The sequence below is a fragment of the Idiotropiscis lumnitzeri genome, chromosome 10 (genome assembly GCF_059441095.1).
Source record: "Idiotropiscis lumnitzeri isolate Australia: NSW breed Sydney's pygmy pipehorse chromosome 10, RoL_Ilum_1.0, whole genome shotgun sequence".
Taxonomy (NCBI): domain Eukaryota; kingdom Metazoa; phylum Chordata; class Actinopteri; order Syngnathiformes; family Syngnathidae; genus Idiotropiscis; species Idiotropiscis lumnitzeri.
In genome coordinates, this window is record NC_142400.1 from 12,841,913 (window position 1) to 12,865,916 (window position 24,004).

General features: G+C 39.0%; 1 protein-coding gene across 1 annotated transcript in view; it reads left to right on the top strand.

Moving 5' to 3' along the window:
- cdkal1 (CDK5 regulatory subunit associated protein 1-like 1) overlaps positions 1-24,004 on the top strand; it is a 182,517-nt gene that overhangs the window by 78,239 nt on the left and 80,274 nt on the right. Inside the window, exon 9 of the mRNA XM_088306867.1 lies at positions 21,846-22,012. Coding sequence (XP_088162993.1) covers positions 21,846-22,012 — 167 coding nt within the window. The remainder of the gene's footprint in view (positions 1-21,845; positions 22,013-24,004) is intronic.

Sequence of the window (24,004 nt, forward strand, 5' to 3'; positions counted from 1 at the left end):
TGTTTGAGGGTGGCCTTTATTCAAGTATAGATTTTCTGGCATGGCCCTTGTTTTCTATACTGCGTCACAGTCTTGCTGAAACCGAAAATGGGCAGCCACAAACAGATCTTCCAAACTAGAAGCGAATGATTCAGATGTAACTAAGCGGTTTAACCCGACCCTGAACTGATTGATTCATTGATTAAATGATTCATTGATCCATCTATCTGCCATTCATGCTGTTTATTCTGTGGCGTGCGGAAGGAGTTTCAACTCCATCATCTTGGAATGATAACCTGTCAAAGACAGACAACTGTTCACATTCAAATCCATGCAAATGAGCGATGTCAATGGATTTTTTGGGTCCGTGCGAGGAAGCCAGGTAAAAAAAAAAAAAGAAATAATACACAAGCAGAAGCAGAAGAGGCAAACTCGGCATAGAATGGCCGCAGTTCCGATTTGAACTGGAGACCTTTTTGCTGTGCAACTACAGTATGCAGAACTCTAAAAAAAACAAAAAAACAACTGCATGCATACCACAGCAGTGCCCGGGGGTGGCCATTCAAGGGCGAACTCACCAGCTGGCGAGGTCTTGGTGTTGGCGTGTGCGTGCGCTCATGTAAGATAGAAGCCACTGCTGGTTGAAGCTCTCTTGCCCTTTACACTTTTTGCACAGTTGAGGGGCACGTGCAGCGTAGGGCATTCTGGATACTCTTTGGAATGACTTTTGTCGATGATTTTTGTTGGGAATGTGTTGATTTTTTTTTTTTAACCCTATCTTTACTGCGATTTCACAGATGAAATTGTGTTGCAATGTCATGCAACCTGTTTAAGTTGTCATAAAACTTTAAGAGGAAGTTTAGTTTGATGGTGAGATATGTTTGCGTGATCCGTTATAATGCAGGAAACACGATAGCGAGTGGCGGTTTTCTTCAAAACACAAAAAGAGGAAGCTGAAGATTGTGGCATCACTTACAAACCAGTGGATGTACTTTTTGTTTTTTAATCAGATGTTAAGGTCCGCTACATAAGATGCTCGAGTGATATTCCCTGTGTCCCGTTTAAATCTAAACATGCGATTACCTCGGTGGATTTGCATCTCGTTTCATTCTTGTGAAAATAGATTAAGTTCCTCGCAACATGACCATTTCTCACAAACACACTCGCTCCCTGGCAAGTGTGATAAGCAGGTTTCTTTTGGGGCATAATTGGGCCTTACACCCTTTAGCCATCTAATCAAAATGCTCCCTGGTAGAAATGTTTTTGTTGAACGTATCATGCACTGAATTTATAAAGCGCATGCCCTTTTGTGTAGTTTTAATTACATTACTGTTAAATGAAATGTCCTTTTTTTTTTTTTTTTTTTTTTTGCTTTCACTCGGTCTATTGGCAATTCATTTTCTTATCTGAGTCATATAAATGTAACAAAATAAATGCCGCAATTGGATTTTCCATTTGGTTGTGAATATGAATAAGTAACCACCAAGTATGAATGGTTATTTATTTATTTTTTTGATTGGCCAGTCATCCGGCTGTGGGACTTGGTTGCTTTATCTTGAGTCACTTTGGAAGGATTAATGGAATTTATTCAAATGTATTTTGAGGTAAATAGCTCTCTTTGTGTGTGAAAATAATCGTGGGAAAGTGCACAGCTTTTATGAAATGTCTATTTTTTTAAAATATAGACTTGTGAATGCATGAACAGTATAAGCAAGATATTAGGGGCCAACTGAATAATTGGTCAGGCGGTTAAAACGGCCGATATGGCCCTTCAAACATGGGCCAATGTTTAACAATTTTTTTCTTTTTTGTACTCTTGATAGCAATTGTACGCATGGTATCACTGGTATCAATACGTAAAGCTTTACAATAACCTTCTATTCTTAAATTTACATTATGAAAGGTGTTGATGCAGTAATGCTATGGACCTGTTATTCAAAATAAAGCACATTATACACAGAACCTAAAGTCACTATTCATTTAAAAAAAAAATAATAATAATAATGATAAAAATCTAGTGAACAATAAATCAAACATAAATGTTTTAAAAATGACACCCATTCAATGCTCAAACTCCAAATGGCTTCTAAGAAAAGGGAAACTGCTAACAATAATGTTAAGAATGCAAAATATACACGATTGCGCATGCAATGCGTGAGCCGAGGATTTTTTCGGGTTCACAGGAATCAGCACATCTGCGATTCCATACCAAGACTATTTCCTAACTGAAAATAGTGTGTCAGCTAAGGTGGGTTTTCTTGGAAATTTTAGTGCAAGGACAGCATTACTCTCATACTTGTAATTTGAGGTTACACAGCATTAATTCAAATCACCTTATGTTTTATTCTAATTTGATGATTAAAAATAAAGGTGAATTGCACCTGTTAACTTTGCGACTTCAATTCACGATTCCTATGCATAAGCTGTAATATTAACACGTTACTTCCAAACCAAATCATTGAATTATGTTTTTCCTACTTATTTTATACCTTGAGCATCCCTCCAGCTGCAATGGCCACAGCTGTGGGACGTAAAAGTGAATTCACATTTTTCACCATACCTTGTCGTCTTAGCATTTTAAAGAGTCAGGCAGATGGTCCCGAATACAACATGACATGACGCTTCATAGATACAGACACACGGCTATCACTCCGGCATGACACATTCCATTAGCGTGCCTTTCATCTTAACAATCATGACACCACTTGTGTTTTCGAGTCAGTGTCATAATGCCAAGACTTGCTAGAGCCCAAAATCTAAACCCTTGTGTTTGTCATTTCCATTCGCTAATCCAAACAGGGAAATGGTAAGCATGGTGATCGTTAGTGTTTACAAAAGGAATTGTAACTGTGAACCAATCAAAGGTTAAACAGCCCGCTGGCCTGTGCTGTCCGATGCAAACAAATGTCCAATGTGCCCACGTTTAATCTTCCTTATTCTGTCCTTCCACATGACTGAACGATCAGTTTCAAACAGCAAGAATGACACCGCTTATTTCACTGGCATCAGCTGGATGGCATTTGACAGATAGCCTCAGATAGATATGCGGGCAAGCTCACTGCTTAGCTGCAACATCTGTGACAGGTGTCAGCTCCTGTTTAGCGCTGCTGCTGCTGCTGCTGTAACGTGACACTTGGACAGGCAGGGCTGCCAAAGTTTGCCAGGAACAATCCTCCACGGGTCACTGGTTCCACCAGATTTATTGATAGAACTGCGTTTTTGATTAGTGGAGTAACACACCTGAAGTCGACAAAGGTTATTTACGTTGTGAGTAGAGGCAGCCAAAAAGTGGTGGATTTATAACATTTATCGCTTAGTTTTTTAAATAAACAATGAATGTGTCAATGGGAATGATTTGTCAAACGTGTCTATTGGTGTGTCGTTGACAGATTGGAAAGATTTAAATATTGACAGGGCTTCATTGATCTTAGTTGAGTCACCAGCATTTGAAATAACATGGAAATCTGCTGCGCTTGCTTCAATAAATTTTATCCCAAGTCGTTATCCTTGGCTAAAGCTCTCATGGATGGGCTCAAATTGATTTCTGGATAGAAGCTCACGCAGTCTGAGAAGCTGTTATTTTCAAGCAGGAAAGTCTCCTCATGTGTGCTTCTCCGCACTCAAACATAGTGTCGGCTCCAGCAACAGTTTTTCATTATGGGGCTCTTGTGCAGCTACTGTATTCTAAACCACACGCTTAGAGCAGAGTTCACATGTATGCCACCAGTAGAATCATTTCCTGACTTTGCTCTTTTGCAAATCTTTGCAGCTTAATATATTCACAACAAAGTCAACAGTGCTCTTGGAGGAAATGTTAGATTTGCTCTTGGTCTGTTGTTGCTTATGGTGAGTTCCAGACAAAAATGGTTCCCGATTCTGATGGGAGATTGAATTGAATGGATCAAGTGAAAGTTAACATTGGGATAAGGTTGTGGAATTGATTGTTGGTCAGTTGTATATGAAAGAAAGTGAGACAAAATTAATTGCACTACATAATTGTTGCCAGCAGAGGCACTGTTGGTTAAGTCTCAAGTTTTCATTTTCAAGAACGTGTAAAGTGTGCTATACAGGAATGATGACACCATCAATATAAGTTCACAGAGATGATGTCATTCCATGAAAAATACTATTAAAAAAGCAACTATTTATTGATTGATTGTATACACACTTTTGGGATGGCCAGTCCAGGAAGTGAAATCTGTAGTTTGAATATTCCAGGACACCCGTATTGATAATTTTGATCTCACATACCAAATACTCAGAAGCATTGGTCCAGTTGGAATGCCAAATGGTGAAACGTCCTAACGGAATTTTTGAGAGTGTCAGTGTGAAGTTTTGCATGGCAACTTGATAGCAATATACGATAATATTATGGTTGTGTGCCCTACATTGGACACCAGAAATTTCTAACACATACATTTTCCCCATTTCTATTTCTGTCGTATGCGTGGAACCACATCCACATCCACCACAGCTCAACTTTGTTTTAAAACTTTGTGTCCCTTGACAAGTCAAACTGTCCTCACAATGCTCTTTGCATCCAAACATTTGTCCCCACCATGATAGAAAGCCATACACACTTTCCCCAGGCACTCTCTTGAGGCCCGATTTGGACATCACGGCTGCTGTCTCACCTCGCCCACCGCTCATTATGCATGGCCATGGTGCTCAATGTGTGTGTGTGTGCGTGTGTGGGGGTGTGTCTGTTTGTGTAAATCCAGTGAATTGTTAGGGCAGAAGCAAGGTGACATTTATTTTCTATTCCTCCTCTTTTGTTGACAGTTTCATCCTAAATTATGGTTGTATTTGATTTGTTTCTTTCTGGATTCTTCTTTGACCTCTTTTCAATTGCTCCAAAGGCTGGACAAAAAGGCAACAGAGTGTGGTGTTTGTGCGCGTGTACATGTGTGCGCGTGTGCGCGTGTGTGTGCATGTACTGTGTTGTCCTGTGATTAAGTGCCAAGCTGGCAGCAGAGTGGAGTGAATAGGGGGCCCCTTTCACACAAAGAGAGCAAGGGATCGAGACAACACACACTTGCGCACACTGGCCCATGCCAGACTGCAGGCCACCAACTGCACACCTGGCATGCTACTATTATGTCACCAGTGTGTGCTTGCGTGTGCGTGCGCCCGCGCGTGTGTGAGTGTATGTGTGTGTGTTGTTGTGTGAGCGGAGCAGACGCCATCTGCTCTGTCCTCTGTGAACTTGTGTCCACACCTTTTTCCCTCCCTGTCCTTTTCAACAGTTTTTGGACTGCATTACCTCATGTTGTCTAGATTTAATGATCCACTTTTTCTTTTTTTTTTTAAAGACTTTGGTTTTCTATTCAAATGTGTAGCTACAATATATTTTTTTGTTTTTATGAAGTGCTGTAATTTAACTGGTTAGCCATATGCCGCCTTGTGATTTTCCTCACCTCTCAAATGTAATGACTTTTTCTGCCGATTTTTGGGACTTTTTACTGCTTCTCAATTGCCCCCGTCCACTTATAACAAGCAGGCTGACTGCTCTGTGGGGGAGGGAGAGCAGTTGCATATTCAGTCAATAGGTGGCAGTATAACACTTGCGTTTAAGATCATGCCATGTGCTCACCTACTGAACTTGTTATTGTCCGTAAGGCCTTACACACAGGTCTAAAGAGTCGGTTTGTGCCTGTTAAAATGTTTAACTCCTCTCAATACCCTGACTCATATTTGGCTTCCCCCCCATGATAATGCCACTGTCGTTCTTTGTGTGCGCTTGTGCGTGTGCGTGTTTGTGTTTGTGTGCATTTGCTCTTCTCAAGCTGTTAAGCACACAATTGGTTTCAGGTTTATATGGTATATCCATTTACTCCTAGTTATTCCATTGTTGTCATTTTAAGCCTTTAATTGATTAAAAAAATAGATATCACAGTTCTTGTTCTTGCTGAGGGAGTTTTAGTAGTGAATTTTAGTTTAAAAAATAAAAAAAAAAGGTTTTCATGCCTAGATCTTTTTCCAATCCCTCACATGCATGGGAGATTCTGGATAACTCACCAAAATAACAGGCAATTGCAAAACATTTTCTCATGATTACATGATGAAGATTGTGTTTATGCTAATCCTGTGTCGCATACCCAATAAATAAATAAATAAATAAATAAAAAAACCCTTAGTGCCATTGGTGCATTTAAGCGTTTGTGTGCTGTGCTGAATTCTGCCAAAACATTCATGACTTCTTTTCATGCCACCGTTTATTTTCCTTTCCTGTCCTTTTTCCTGTTTTTCCTGTTTGCCAACACGTTCATCTGCACCGCTTCATCTCCTTTCTCACTTTATTCTTTTCATGTCACAAGATCACTGATGTAATTTAATCTTGAACTTGAATTTGTATCTCTTTTGAGTTTAGTCTTTTTTTTTTTTTGTCTTTCATAAGATGGTTTTATGTCCTCGGGCGACATAGGGAAGCTTTTGCACTGTGCCCTGACTGGTCCGTAGCACATCATTCTACTATTGAAGATAAGAGACTACACGACTACAAGGTTGTTTCCCTAAGCCCACTGAGTCACACATGAGTGAAAAAAAATGTACAAATGGCTCAAGTCCTCAACTTTGTGTGCGCTTTGAAGTCGAGACCTGGCGCTTGGCAGGCTGAAGAAGGAGAGATTAATTGGGCTGTTTAATCTACACAAGCCGTTGTCTGAACCATTTCAGCCTTTTGGTCGTGTGTCACCAAACAAAATCCTGATTGATACCGAAGAGTTCTGCTCTGCGGCACAGATCTGTCGATTGGATTTCTCAAATGTTTCAGATCAGAGAAGGTAGCTGATAGAGAGCATTCATCTCCAGTGATTCACGCAGTCGAATTATCTTAAATTTGTTTCTGTAAAATTATTTTGATGGCGCTAATCGGCGTCAAAGTTGAAGGGCTTTAAAGAGACACAAAGTAGTCAAGAACAGTGCGCTCATGCCAGCACGAGCATAAATGACTCATTAAAATGAAAGACTCACTCATAAAAAGAGTTTTAAAGGGTCGTTAAGAGCAAAGTAGAAACACATTTATAGAAATAGACGGTGCTATAGGTTCATCCTGGGCATGATAATTAAATCATGTTTTGGATTTTTTTTTGTTGCAAACAATCCTTTTCAAAGTAGTGGAAAGGAATCCAAATGTATTTGAACACTTCGAAATGCTGATTATAGACTACTGTCAAAATGTTCGTGAGCAAGGCAAAAAAATTTAAAAAATGTTTATACAGACATCCCATTTACGGGAATATTAAAAAAAAAATGGCAAAATTGTTTATCAGAGGACAACAACGATATAAAACTTAATGTTAAGCCTTAAAGAAGTCAACGCAACATTAGCTGCTGCTGCTTTGTTGGTTTGAATACTTATTCTTCGTTGGTTTAAATGACTTCTTCATGTCTGGAGTGACCACAACACTTTAAATGCCACCGTCTTCTCATGCATTTTTTTTTTTTTTCTAGCGAACATTTTATCGAAGGCATTTGAATATGGGTCATGTGATGTTTAGATTTCTATTTATCTAATATACTTGGTTAGTCTGGTTAAAAAAAAAAAAAATGGATATTTGATGTCTTTACCGTCAATGGCAGTCAGTGAGTTAAAACAGTTTGTCCGCTTCAGGAATCAATTCTACAGCCACCAATTGTTAACAGAAAGCATCATATTGAAGAGCATTTAAACGGAAGGTATACATCTTTTTTGGGTCTGTAGAAGCAATATTTTATTAATACAATAATGCAGATCACTGACAAATCATGGTGGCTAGAAAGAAAGTAAGCCCAAAGTGACAACAAGTAAGGCAAGACAATCGGCTTAAAAACAGTACATTGTCCTCACTATTGGCGTCTCTGACACTCACTCTTGTTGTTGTCATTTGTAGCTTAGCTACCAATTTCCTGCTGACTGATTTTTTGGCATTTATTTTGGATAAGCGGTTCAGAAAATGGATGGATGGATACTATGCCGAATTGTCCTACAATATTATGTGATGTTGATGTCTTCAAGCATTCCATAGAAATGACTTTGGTCTCAGGGTCTGTTATCGGTGCAACACTCCCGTCCCCCCTGTGAGTGTGTACGCATTCTTGCGTGTTTGTGTCTGCCCTCCCCGTGATGTATATTTTGATATCATCTAGGGGTTTTTTCACACCCCCTGCAGGGATCAGTTCTCACAGAGCGGGCCACCCATGGCCACAGCCTTGAGACCCGAGTGGTGGGTGACACGAATGGGCTACGGGGGGGGACAGCTCGCCCCGAGAAATGTTTGGAAATGCTACAAAGTGAAAACTGTTGTATATGTCCTCCAGTAATGTTGCCTTCTACTCTTTTAACTCTGTTGCTCTCTTTGGCTGCTTCAGGTTGTACATGGCTTAACTGGTGAAATAATTGCGCTCTACGACTCAAGTGAATCAGTATGAAGGAAGAATTATTTTCCTGAATTGCTTCAAAGTTGCAGTGTGACTGAAATAGGAAAATCATTATTTGACAGATGGTGTTTGCGTCTTGAGCTTTTCTCATCACTTTACAATCAAACATCATAAAAATGTTTTACACTGGGTCAGTGTTGCCATTTGAAAGAAGAAGCTTTATGGTCAAATGTCCCATTCTTATTTATAAATATCATAAAGTTATTGTTGAGGTTAGTTTTTGTTCTTAAATTTAGTATGGCTTTTTGCAGTATCATTCAAAGTTGACATGTTTTACGAATTATAAACTTTTTCATGTCAATTCCTCAGTTCAATGAGGTTTTATATTTACATTCCAAGATAGTACATGTCATGAAAAGAAAGTTAATTTTGTACATCAAATGACAGCAATTAAAATAAAATCATTAGAAGTACATTAACAGTCAAGAGTCAAACTGAGAGAAAATACCAAAAATAATAGGAGGAATCAAATAATTCATGCAAAAATGATGAATATTGAGAAGGTGTTTATGTAATGCTCTTTGTTGACACATGTTCCTGGGCCTTCAAAGTTGGGGACATGTCTGGACATGTTAGGGCATGAATCTGTGTCTGCCTGCAGTCTGGTCAGCTTGCGGTGAACTCTGCTCTGCAATGTTGAAAGTTACATTTTCTCAGGAAACAATTTTCATTCTTGAAGAAGGTCATGTTGGATTTTTTTTTTGTTTTGTATATCAGTAGATTTGCATGAATATTTTAAGAAAGGGCTTGGCAATTTTGGCATCCACCTCCTTCCAAAGGTGTTGCAACCGTGAGGATAATGTTTTATTTATTTATTTTTTTTGTCTCTAGACTGAAGATATTCTAGTTTTGTATATTAACTTCGATATAACACAATTGATCAACAGCTTTGATTTGACTGTATTTGAATCTGGACCAGATCTAAAGTTTCAATGTGTTGTTTATAATGAAAGCACGTGCTTTAGATCAGCAAAATTATTGGAGCAGAAAGACTTAAAAATGAATAACATTTAGTTCCAATTTTTTCAAGTTCTTTTTAGCTTTCCGTTTTTTTTTTATTTAGGTTGTAATGGTTTTATTTTTTTCGAAAATGCTTTATTATAATTCAATTTTTATTAGTTTTAGTATTATTTATTTATTTATTCTTTTTTGGGGGTACTTCATCTGTACGAGATATTGAAAAAAAAAAACATCACGGTAAGCATTTTGTTGTAAAAACTCAACACAAACAACCATCCGCAAATCAAATGCAGGTGCAGACTGTGTAGTACAATAAATGATGTGCGTATTACTGCTTCTGAAGTTGAATGCGTCTCGAAGGTCTTAAATAAAGCTAAGATAGTCTTGCTTTCCATCCCTTGTTTGCCAAGTTGCCAGCTGACGCAGGATGGAGGAGCTTCTTATCACTTTGTTCGTATGCTTCAGACAAAATATTTCTGTGGACTTTTGAGGTCATTCGGAGCCTGTCGCACAAGAAGCCATGCCAACCCCAAGCCATGACATTTCCTCCAGGTGATATGTGGGATTTTTCTCAACGCTGATATTTGAGTGTGACTTTCATATTCTTCTAATGTAGGGGTGGGAAAACTATTTGATTGGCGGGCCACAATGGGTTCTAAAATTTGACAGAGGGGCCGGACCAGGAGCAGATGGATGGAGTGTTTTGGTAACCTCACCTCATCGGAGAAAATAAATACATTTAATTTTAAATGAAAGTGGACAAAATCATTACAACATGTATGTCTTTGAAAACCCACAGTATTTAGAAAACAAAACATTAACAAGGTTTATTGATTTTATTTTTTTCAAGTTCGGTGGGCCGGATTAAAACGTTTAACGGGCCGCATGTGGCCCCCGTGCCGTAGTTTGCCGACACCTGTTCTCATGAGTGGTTTTGATACTCCTGCTACTGCCCTCTGGAGGTTTTTGCTGACCGTTTTGTTTTATCAGGAACTTTCCAAATCATTCTGCCGCCAAATGCTGCTGTTTTCCCTGATCTATAGTCACCTTCTGTTACCTGGCACACCAAACTTCATTCCTGGAGTAAATTGCCATTTTCAACATAGTAATTCAAAGTGGTATAAATTATACCAGTGTATGTCTAAGAGAGACCAGAAATGAAAATCATGTGCAACAATTGTTTTCTGCAATTTCGTGTAATTCTCCTGCATGCTTGTTTATGCTTTTGCATTTGTGACGGCGCTGACATGTCTGGCTCGCTCTCAACCACCAGTAAATGTCACTTCAGGTTTTCGGCTGAAGAAGCTGTTGAGTGTTTCTGCCTGACAAGATGGCCTCTCCTGGCATCTGTCATACTGGAGAAAAGCCTGCTCTTTGATTTCCTCTGACCCCCATTGCGTGTGTGGGTTAGGGGCAAAAAAAAAAAAAAAACCATGTTGATGAAGTGTGTGCGTTTGTGTGTGTGTGCGCGTATGTAGTTGTTGCCGCCATGTGGAGATCCCATACTAATAGCTCCTTATATAAATAAAAAGTGTTACTTTGTTATGGTTGGAGCAGTTTATTGCACAATCAGGAAACGCGCCAGTTGTCAGCGATTAGTGAGGTTGGGGACTGTGGTGTGAGCGGACCACTATCGTCGTTATTGCTGTCATGACTGTTGTTGACGGGGCTCTCCTGTTTTATTCTCTCTTTATTTACCCTCTGTCTCTCCATCTCAAAGCAAGGCAGACGGTTGCCCCGCAGAGCCTGAGCTCTGTTCGAGGTTTCTCCTGAGAGGGAGTTTTTCTTTGCGTCCATCGCCAAGTGCTAGCTCATGTGGGTTCTGTTGATTTTCTTCAATAAATATATGCATACAATATAATCATGTATGAGGAGCGTGGTTCTTGACCTGCTCAATGTGTTAAGTGCCTTGAAAACTTTGAGTTGACACTATTTAACTAAGTATAATAAGCAATTTGGATTGATTCATTTGGGAAAGTTTTTTTGTTTGACAAATCACCTGCATGGATAACCTTACTCAAGCAGAGAAGTAATCCCTCTTTTTGAATGAAACAATGTTGTATGCATACCCTGAAAATAGTTGGTGTAGTGATTTTCTTAAACACAAAAAGTGGTTTGCTTATAATCACAGGTGTTGTAAAATTGTTCCCGTGTTGACTATTTCACCAGTCAGGCCCGTTTACCGTGCGCCAGACATTTGTGGTTTCAAACACAAAATCAGCTTTGTCACATAAGCCAATAGGCAAAGGAGCGTTTTTTTTCATGTATTCGGTTTGAAAATGGTCTTGTAGTTCGGCAGGTGAAGAAGAAAATGTGGGATGCTTTTCTTTCTATTCAGGCATGCTTTGCTGTTCTGTTTTCATTATTTTGTCTTTGTGTGCCTCCGATAATACTTTTTCTAGCAATATTAATATTAAAAAAATAAGACGCGTTCATTAAGTCTTTAGCCCTGGGCAATATTACAGAATATTGTGCATGTTTAAATAAAAATATCAACATTTACATAACAATTATTATATTTACATGATTAAAACTATGCAAATAACAATCATCGGAATTAACATATGCGCACTGTCGTCATGAATGCCGTTTTATAATTGAATGCAGTTTTCCAAATACAGCCAAATAAGCAACAGTATACACGTTATGTCGGCGTCACCACGATGCAAAGAAACAACAAAAGCTTGCAAGTGAAGTTCATCACGGTTCGTCACAGTAACTCATTTTACACACACACTCACACACACTGGCTAAGCGAATTAACAAACACAAACATGATGCCTGCCGGTGGGTCATGAATATATTAGCATAAATACTGACCAGACGTATAATTATTTATCAAATTAGTCCCTGTACAAGCTCACAGGCCAGTGCACACACACATCCTTACACAATATGAACAGAAATTAGGTCGACAGCCTTGAATTAAAGTTAAACCTTATTATGTCTGATTAATCATAATAGCGTGCGTGTGTGTGCGTGCGTGCGTGCGTCTCTTGCCTTGACTTCTTTGACAGCAGATATGAACTATTACCACCTCAATGGCTTTTTAATAGGAAGTCATTTCCATATGTTATGGGAGCGTGGGTGTGTACGCGGTGCTCCCAGTGCCTTCCTGTTCACCGAGCTCTGTGAACCGAGATGCGATCTGCCCCCTACAGCTTCCTTTGACTCTTAGACCCTCTGACACTCGCTGCGTCTCAGCCTCTCCGTCTTCTAATCCATGAGCCCCGTCGACATTCGTCCTCCCCTTGGCTTCAACTCATGCGCTTTTAATGACGCATTGTACATGTTCATTATCCTGATAGACTGACATTGGGGTCAAGTGTGGATGAATCCTGTTTGATGGATAACCTTTTCCATATAGACTTTTGTAATTCATCGTTTTGGACTACAATGGAAAAGAATGGCTTTGGTAGTTTTTCAATTAGCCCTGAAACAAGGTACTGATAAAAATGTGTATTTGTTTTTTTTGGGGGCGGATTTTGACTTCTAAACAGATTATGTACCCTTGAGCAACTCTCAGAACCCGCGCCTGGGCTCAACGCAGGGACAGTGTTTGTGTGTTCAATCTCTCTGTCGACTTGGATGGCATTCCTGCATGTGTATGGGCTGCTTCTCCGAGTGGTATGCAGAAAAAATCTACAGTCATTTTTTTTTCAACAAAGTTCTAGTGACGGACATATGTTTTGTATATTGGGGAGGCGTGGCTCACTGACTGAGTGGTCCCCAAACTGCTGCCACAAAGTTGTCTCTCAAGTCTTTTCAATGTGTTCATCTTCATTGAGTCTTTTCTCCATTATGGAATGAATAAGATAATAATGGAGCACGTTAATGTTCAAAAAGAAACTCTTGAGGAGTCAAGGAACCTCCTCTGAAAACTAATTTCCATGTTTTTCCGCACACATTTTGATGAAACATCAACGAACATTGATTGTCACTTGACTCAACTTGTCTTCTCTGTCCATCACTTCACCATTTCTCCACTGGCGAGTTCTCAGGAAATACTCGTATAGCTTGCAGCACTGCTGTGAAGTCAAGGGCTGTACTTGTCCCTACAGATCCACTTGCCTCTTCTGTAGCCGTCCGTCTGCTTGGGAAACTTCACAGGATACTTCTGTCTTGACACACTCCCAGAAATAAGATGAAAGAGCGGATGTAACAGCTCTTCCAATCGACCCTATGCATTCACATACGCACTCACAAATACAAACATTTCCACCGGCTCGCACACATGCACAAGTTCAGTACTCTGAGGCCCTCTGCCAATTACTTCTGATATATCCATACAATATGTTTGACCCATATATTATATGGCACGTTTTCCCCTCACCATACATCGCATGCAACGAGCATGCTCACAAGCACACCAGCGGAAGCTTTGATGTATCCCGACACGTTATCTCATGTGCAGGCGTTCGCAGAAGGTCATGCCTCTAGTTTGGAAACTCCGTGAAAGTAGGTTAAAGCTGACATGTTAGGTTGTTTAAAGGATTGTGTTGGCTCTTCATTAAAGTTACTCACATGCATGTAGATCCATGTGCGCGCGCGTGTGCGTATTCATGCGCATTCGTGCATGTGCGTACATGCATGTTTTTTAATGTAAACATGCCTGAGAGGGAATATTTGCATAATACAAGTACGTGTTGGTTTAATCCGCGGGGATGATGCTCCCTGCCAGGCTGCCCACGCTCCACATCAACACTTGTTACTCTAAATTAAGCCGTTTAATTATGCCCGGTAAACTCTTCGTGTGTGGCATTTGTTCATGCGTGTGTAAATGTATGGAAATGGGAGTGGCATGGGAGCGATTACATCGATGTTTATATCTTTAAATATGAAGCTTCATTGCAGTATTTTGTTCATTCTAGTGAATGAAGGATGTGCAAAGAATGAGGTTTATCATCCTTGAAATATGCATTTTTACTTTTAAATCTATAGTGGAAGGAGCAAACACTGCACGGATGTGCTTACAAACAACAACAACAAATGGTAGTCGTCTTTAAATGGTATCAATTTCAGTTTGATTTGTGGTACAAGCATTAATGATATAGCGTCCAATAATTGAGTAAAATTGATTTATCATGTTGTAATGAAGTTATGTCACAAGAGTTATATTGATGTCAGGAAGCAGGCCATAAATCAAAAAGCACTTGTTCATACAGTATAGTAAATATTGACAATGACAAATGGTCATTGCTGTAGCCTGCACACTGTCTGATTTTCTCTTCCTACTTTCGGTTGCTCAAGTTGCTGTTGTTGACATGTGCTGTAGAATTAGTCTCTTTCCCGAAGTGGGCGGAGAGGTTGACTGCGAAGGCACAACACAGCCATGGGGGCTTGACTGTTGGGTGGGGGTGGGACCAAAGTGATTGAAGGTCAGACAGGCCTTCAAGTCATGGCACAGCACAAGAATTATTGCCTGTTTATGTATGAGATGTGTGGGTTCTCGCTACATCTTCGGAAGTGATTAAAAAATGAATCATTTCTTGATTGTGGTGTGGAGCATATAATTACAAAACTCCTAATATACAATCATGTTGATAATCTCCGTACAGTATGCAAATTGCCATTTTTCACAAACTCATAATACACTTGAACCTGCACATTTAAACGTCTTAATATATATTCATAAATAATTAAAAATCAAGACCACCATTTTTTGGGAGGGGGGGGGGTTCGTATAATATACCTCTTGATGCCACTACAGAGGATATAAGTGAGAACCAAAAGAGATATTACGTGATAAACCAGAAATGTAACTTATTGCGGCATAGCTGTAGTGGAGCGAAGAAAGTTGTTTGTACTTGTGTCCCATTTCTATGTGATTTTCATTTTATTTGCTGCTCTTGTTCTCATGACACTCAAAAAAAAAAAAAAAAGATATATATATATATTAGTGCTGTCAAGCAACAACATTTTTTAACTAATTGCAAAAAATTCCCTAATTAGCATTTTTTTTCGACTACTATTTTTTGTGAAGCTTTTAACAGGTATTTACCTGAATAGTATCTTGTAATTGATGTAAAACATTATGGTGTATTTTTAACCCAATATGAAATATATCTTTAAAAAACTTTTTCTTTCTTTCATCCTTGAATATGATGGAGTAATGGAGTCATCTTTACAGGAATTTTTCTCAGAAACAATCTTCAAAATGTTTACGGTACATTTAGTTATAAGCACCACACTCCAGCAGTGTGGCTTTGTAAGGCCCAGTGGTAACGTAAGCAGTGTTTTTTTTGTTCTGTGATGATAGCTAATATGGTATAGTGTTTGAAATTTGGTTTTGCAAGACATGCAAATTCATTTTGGAAGTAAATAAAACTTAGTTAACTGTTAACTTTTTAACTTTTATTTTTGACAGCCCTAATACACTGTGTGTGTGTGTGTGTGTGTGTGTGTATATATATATATATATATATATATATATATATATATATATATATATATATATACACTTTTGATTTAGCTTCCTTCTATTTGAACTCACACTCTCCCTTGACCTTTAGGGGTAGGAAGATATGGAATGTTAAGTTGCCATTGATGCACGGTCATCAGTTTGAATCCAACCCGCTTGTGAGATTCATGAGCAATTATCCTCTTCTTTAACCTCGCTTGCTGTGTTCTTATTTATTGTGATAAAAAGCGGTGGATGCAGAACATAACACAACAGTGCACACTATTTGCTTCTTGTTTCTTTAGCTCTGTGTTGTTTCCATGTGAATTGCTGTGAGTTAACAAGCTGAATATGCACTTGGGGGAACATATCGATCCTTGTGCTATGTTTATCCTCTTCTCTCTTTGTGTTGGGCAGATGTGTGTTTGTGCATATTTATATTCTGTCTAATTATCATCTCCATGGGAATCGACTTGGGGAGTTGACTCAGGTCAAATCAAGGGGAAAAAGTTGTGGTTGAGGCTTATCTCAATCATTTGAAAAGGAGTGTTCACTGAGTGATGCCTTTGCTACCTATTTAAAATGGTGTCATTACAAAAAAAAAAAAATGTTACCTTTCCCATTCCCGGTGTGTTTGAGCTCCACATCATCTTGATTTAAAATGCTTTAAACTACAGATTCAATACAAAGACCATACTGTACATACATGCTCGATTTGTTAAGCTAATGTGCTCAAAGGGATCTATCTAACTTGTTATTGGTGTTCATGCGGTCATGAACTTTCTTACTGGTTGTGTGAGTGGTAATGTTTATTAGATTATAGATTATAATGCACATGAAGCCGATCCTATTACACTGTATCAAATCCTTGTTTTCCATGACACAAAGCAACGCACAGCTCAGCATGTTTTAAACCCTTGTGATGTGTGAGGGTGTGAGTGTTTGAAGTCTAAACATACTGCATGCCCGCCTTTAGACCGCAGATTCCTTTGCATGGTCAGTCCGCAGATCGCGCGCTAAAAAGGGTGCAATTGATCGGGACATTTGTTTCCGTTCTCCTCATCTGTCATGCTCACACACACACACTCACTGTTTGGTCACATGAAAAGCTATTGGTTGATTTGTTTCAGGCAAATTAGGGTTTTACTGCAGTTTAATGGGAACAATGTTCCTATAATCTACAATCTGTTTACATTCTCAAGACAGTGGCAGTCATCAAAGTTTAGCTAGCTCCAACATGTAATATTATCTCTTTGATAGTCTTCATCAAAACTAAGTTTTGTGAACCCTGTTCTTGAATTGGATTTGATTAGATTCTTCAGGTGTACTGAATGTTGTGGTGATTGAGCGCATGTTTTTTTATAGCTTGTATTCTATAGATATGGTCGGTCACTGCTGCAGGCCTCTCCACAGCTGTTTCCTCCGGTACCGTGTATTATTCTTTGTGTCTGTACTTCTCTTTGGCAGTTCACAAGGCTCATACCCTAAACAAAGTGGGTCCTGCTCTTTGGCCCATATTTAGTGCCGCCGATCCCTTGTCTCCTTTCATCTTCCGTTGTTTTGCTGTCTTTACGAGGCTGTGCCAAAAGTTAACTGAATGGCAATTGTGTGCAGGAAAAGTTCTTCTGCCTGGCTCCCTGTTTGCAATTGTTCTGACTTACGGAAAACATAGTTAGGCTTGAGGGGTTGTTTCATGAACATGCAGACACGAGGTCAGCTGAAACATTATGACTCCTTCCACAAAAAAAAAGTTATATCTGATTCAAAAGTTGTGTAATATATTCCGGCTTCTCCAGCAAATTCTACTTTTACTGCAACGCTACGGTGTCCAGTTTACAATTGTGGCGTTACGTATATTATGTAAATTAAATTCTAAACTTAAATTCAACATATGCAGAGGGCATGTTATAGTTGTTCTTGTGTTCTTGAATACCAGAGAGAAAGTTAACTTTCACACAGGATATATATTTTCCATTAATATGCATCAGCAATGGAAATCTTGATACAATTAGTGGCCTCTGTCTTTGCTGCACACATTGAAACCAGAGGAAACAGCTGTGTATGTATGTGTATGTTTTAGTGCAGACAGATGAGGGGGACCAAGCTTACATTTCCGACTCGACGGTCACATCTTTTGCCAGCAATAACACGATTGACGTGATAATACAAACACGTCTACCGATAAAGCAGAGACCGCAATCAACTGGGCAGGTTATTGGGTGTACTGGGACTTTTGCAGTGTGGCCTCTTTCCTTATTAACACAAGGGCCCCCGATGTTTTAATATTAGACAATAACCAAGCTTACTGGCTTGGCGGCCGTAGCATGTGCAAAGTCACTGGAATTTTGTTTTGAAAAGGACGTATTCAGCTCTGTGACGCATTTACAGCAGGTCTAGTTATTTATTTCGAAAGCATGTGGCTGGCAATTAACTGGGACAGAGCAAAAAAAAAAAAAAGATGCCTTTTTTTGTGGGAACTACAGGAATACATCAATCATTGGATGTGCATGATGCAATCACGTGTAAGAGAGTGGATTCTTTTTAATCCAAACAAAGTAATTAGCTCAGCTGTGAATTTGACCATTCTACAAATATATAAATAAAAGCAAAATAAGAAATCCACCAAGCAAACAAACGAATACACGTGATTCTCACCCTACGGCATTCTTCTTCTGTCGAAATAATTACAAGAAAAAAAGAACTGCCATAGCTGGCCCACTGTTGTGAAGAAAGCTAAAAGTCAGTGCATCCTTTTTCCATGTCCAAAAAGGTGCATAAAAACTCTCGTTTTGGACACGATTATTCTATGAAGTGATTTCACTTGGTTAGACCTATTTGCGTGTTTCCTGTTTGCTTCTCTCACAATCCCACTTTTAACATTACCTTCAATGTATAATCTCACTCTCTTCTTTGTACAGAAAAAAAATAAAAACAAACAGTGGTGCAGCTGCTGTTTGAATGCTAATAGTCATCATGATCCAAGTGGTCACTTGCGTCACTGGTTATTCAGTGATGCAAGACACAACTTCCATCATTCCATCATCAAAACTATGCCATCGTGTTGCTAAACTAGTCATGGTAAAAACGTTTCAGGTTCCGAGTCACATTTGTTGCATCCCGGCTCCTTTCCTTTGACAATTTGAACGAACGTATCTTCCAAGTACTTCCGGGTCAACCTGCTCGAATAGGACAAGAAAGGAAATTTCCAGGGCAAAATGAAGAATCCGAAGACGCACCTTATATATCCCCGTAACCAAGAGATCCAATACTCTTCGTATTATTCCACTACATCAATTTGTCTTCCAATGTGGTTGCTTGCTATGTTCATTGTAATGGGTTAATTACTAAGACACTCTTGACATGTTATAAACAAAAATCCACACTCACACACACGCACACACAATCCCACCACGGGTTATCATCTTAAATTTTATTCCACATTGGTTGTTGCTGACGTCCTTTTTCCATAATTAACCTTGACTTCCATTATCTATAGAACGGAATAGCAGACCTTGCTTTAAAAAAAAAAAATGTGTGCTTGCTTCCTCAAAATTCAAATTAATAACTTTAGCTCGCGATGAGGTGAGTTTAATGAACCAGGCTATTCTGATTGTTAGAACAAGGTGAACTGTCTTTAATTAATTGCATAGAGAGGAAAATGTTCTCCCTATCCTGTTGTTTTTTTTTTTTTTTTTTTTCAGCGTGTGTGTCCATGTGTGTGTCATGCTTTGTATTTTATCACGTGTGATTGATAGACGTGTTTGTCATTTTGTCATCCAAATCATTAGTGCATCCTATTGTCAATGATGATGAGCCTTAGAAAACCCTTTTAATCTGGATAATTATCCTCTTTCATGATTGTGGTCCATGCACAACTTTAAATATGTGCTTTTCCCTCCTTTAAGTGTTGCAGGCTCGCACACGCCCAATTAGCCGCAGCGTTTCTCCTCTCCGAATGACCACATGCATCTTTCCGTCCGACTCCACTTGGCTAATTGTAATGACAGTTGTGTGTTTGTGAGTGTGTGCCGCAGCCTCCCTGCAAGTGCAAATGCATTTCGATGTGCCTGCGTGATCCGGGGGATGTCGTAACGCATAGTTTAAGCAGACCATCAACTATTTCCAGACCTGCAGCCAAGTGACAGTTAGCTCATTAAGCTGTAGTTGTGAGCGTCGCTCTAATTTAGCATGAAGCCGGATAAGTCTCCTCTTGTTGTATATGACCTTCACCTTACGGGAATACACATTTATAAAGTGGTTATTTTAATGATTGGGAATGACTGTGATGGCCTTGCAGCATAGAATCAATGACAAGTAAACGCTTGACGGTAATTAAAGGGACTGGTGTGATTTTCGATGAGCATTTGGACTTTATTGTGCCAAAAACTGCCCAGTGAAAGTTAAATGGAGGGACGTTTTTTAATCGCTTTTTCAGTTGTTGATTATTTTCGGACGTAAACATTTGATAGTGTTTTACGTATAGAAATGGATTTGGCCCATCTAAAACGTTCCACTTCTTTCCTTGTGTATATGTTTTGGGTCATTATGTCTCTCTAATTGCTGACGAAATATTAATTTCGACTTTTGAGTGAATATTAATGAGCCTGTTCCAGAAGAAGGCATTCTTGACCTACACTGAGTTTCACAGTGTTTGGGATTGTGAGCAGAAACTTTCTCTTTCAAAGTCTTTGCTTTTCTTTCATGCTCATAAAAGTTCGGTTTTGTATCGTAAGTATTTTTTTTTTCTTCTGTGAACCTTGACTTGCATTACTACCCTCATTCCTGCTATCTGCAACATTTGCTCATTGGCTCTGATTCATTTTCCATCTTCTCCCAACTTCACAATTGCTTATTTTTCCACCAACCAGCAGCTCTATGGCTTTCGTGTTTGTTAACATCTTTTACTAAATAAATGCAGTCTTCTTTAGCAAAATCCAAATCTGGAGCTGTCCGTTGTCATTTATTATTTATTATTTGAAGCATCATTGTATTAGTACACACAGTGGCAACAAAACACCTATCTGTCAGTGATATATTAAAATATTTTGCTCATGTGAAAAAAGGCCAGATTTGAACAAAAGGTGCTGTCTTTAAAGTGGACCTTAAAAATCAAAGTTCATTTTGTGTCAACTCAAAAACAAACAATGTTTGCAGTCTACAGTAAAAAATAACATTTATCTCACCTTTCTAATACTTTTGGCCAGGGAGTTTATCCTTATTTGAGTCTTTTGCATACTACTGGGTCAATAACATTTCAGGACCAATAATCTTTTATTAAAAATAATTTAATTTGATGTAAATTGACATGGGTTATACATTAATATTGTTTGGAAATGGGGCGGGGAAGTCTAAAGTACAACTTAAATCTTAATGCATGAATTTGTGAAAGCGTCCCTTGTTCAAGTGTGTTCCCGTTGCAGACATAAATCTAAATTAAGGTGCTAAAAGAAAATCCAATTAATGATAAACATGATTCCCTAAGGGTTCTCCTCACCGTAAAGAAGGTCCTCTTGAGTATTGCATGCTAGTTACCACAATCAGGTTGAGTTATATGTATTTACCGTGGCAGTGTGTTGTTCATGCGCAAGTGAAACTGAAGCTGTGTCTCAAGCAAGCTTTACAGTTCAGTTGTGCAGTTTAGAACGGCTCATCTTGATCCGGCATGTGTTGCCACCGTGGGCTATGGAGGCGTTTTCATAGCAGGAGGACTGCGTGCAGCTTGCCAACGAGTTAACCAAAGATGACGTGACACGACACAAGGCGGATATTATCTGTATACAGCACAAGGAACAGAACACTTTTAATTCCTTTTTTATGTTTTTTTTAAAAAAAAAAATTTAATTTGATTTTCCTAATCTGTTCATTCAGTCTGTCACATGAAATTCACAGTTCTCTGTCAGCTAATCAACGGATGGCAGTGTGCTGATGTTTGGGTGAACAGGACTGTCCTGCGACCCCAATAGACGGATGGAATATATTAGGCGCCTTTACTATAAAAAAGATTGTACTGAATCATGTTGCCTCAGTTGCGAAGCATCTTTTGTTCACGTCTGCAATGCTTTCTTTTTTTGTGTGTGTGTTTGTTTAGAGGGGGTGTGTGAAATCTGGCTAACGAGTGAAGACACGGGAGCTTATGGTCGAGACATTGGGACCGACCTGCCCACTCTACTGTGGAGGCTGGTTGAGGAGATTCCTGAAGGGGCCATGCTCAGGCTCGGGATGACCAACCCACCCTATATCTTGGAACACCTTGAGGTGTGTAAAACCAAAAACATCAGCGCTCATTAATCACTGCTATTCACGAGTATAGAAGTCCAAAAGTGCAATCATTTTTCCTGAGCTGGTCGTGAATGAGTTTTAATGGCAAAGCTACCAGGAAATATTGCATGAACGAGATTCTAATGTGTTTCATTTAAAAAATGTATTCATGACTGTAAGAGCTGACTATAGAGATGTTTCCTTTTTTTTCTGTTTTGTCCTGTCCCTGTGGCTTATTTTGTTATCCCTTCTTGTGGACAAATATTGCTTTGTCTAGATTTAATAAACTAAATGCCTTTCCGTTTTGCTTAGCAAGCAGTATAGCTGCAAACCTCCATTCATTAGCGCAGTTCATTCTCCTCTCTCACTAATGAGTCAATTAAGGACCATTGTGTCCTCTTTAGTCGTCTCCTTTTATCAGTCATTATTGCCTTGCCTAATGGAACAATGGACATTGTTATCCCCTCTTTCTCTCTCCGTTCAGGCTGCTCTTCGCCATGTGTCATGTCAGGCTGACTTACTATCATTGAAATCTCCCAATTTTCACTCAAACTGTCTTGATTTTTTTTAATACATCTATTGTCTCTGTCTGGGGTAACAGTGTAAAATGTTGTCACAATTTTCAATAGGTAACGGGGCTTACTAAACCCTGCTTTCAGACACGAAATTCCTTTTTGGGAAGGCGGGAGGAAACAGAGACCACTGCATAAAAATATTGAATATTGAAATATTTTGGGTTGTGGTGGAGAGTTTAATAAGTGACTCTTATTTTTTGGAATAATTTGAATGAATCAAGATAAATAATTATTCTAAATCACTAATGCATGCTGTGGTCAAACAATGTTGACATTTTATAAGGATAAGTTGTCATTGCACTGATAAAGATATAAAATGAAAAAGAACCAAGACCCATCACAAATACTAAACGTTTACAATTACCACTACGTTGATTCTGGACACTTATTTTATATCTTATGTTGGGCATATAGCTGTTACCAAATGATCTGCTGTTAATTTCTACCAATGCCAATCACGATCCGGAAATTTCTCTGCACCATCTTGAGTAAATAAAGTAAGTAAATTAAACAACAATTTTTTTTAGAACACGGCGGGAGGGTCGAGGCCGGAACTGTACAGAGATCGCTGTCGGTGGGCAGGGCACTGACCGGCAAAAAGGGTCACGTGCCCAGCTCTGCCAATAAGTATAATACATGATGTCATCATGTACTTCTGCAGTCATCATTATTGCTGTGTTTTCTTCTTTACGTATTTTTCTTTCCCCAAACATATCTGGACGTATTATACCATCACCTGAAGCAGAATAACCTTCTGGTACTAAGGCTTTTTGCCAGGAGTCTTAGAAGGAGCAGTGTGTTTGTTAATATGCAGATGGGTTGAAATGATTAGCTTGCTCTTATCCTCTTCCCTGTGGCATTGTTTCAACCTTTATGTTCTATTTGAGCCACGACAACTGAAATCACATTTATCTGCACATATTATGACGGTGATTTCTATAAACACATTTACTTTTCGGAATCGGGCGGTTGGGGGAGGTGGTGGTAACCGATAATTATTTGATTGCTTCTCATTTCCAGAAAGCAGTTGTGCTTATCTTTTTAAGATTACAATCAATCTCTGAGGAAATTTATTTCGAAATGTCGAAGAGAAAATTAAAAAAGGGAGAAAGAGATGACATCGTGGACTCAAACAGGGAATTCTAACCTAGAAAAGAAAAAAAAGACTTATAACATACAGTATGCATTTGAATCAAACAATTAAGGCTGATTGGCTATCTTGAACTGAAATGAGGACAGAAGTTGGGGTAAAGTATGGGATGAAGGCCCGGGGATAGATCTGAGGGGTAAAGAGGAGTGAGAACAGAGCTGTGGGATGTAGCAGTGGAGGTTGTAATTAACCAGGGGTTAATGGAGGTGGCTAATTGTCCCCCACATGTATAGGTAGGTTTTCTGCTTGGCTACATTACAATTA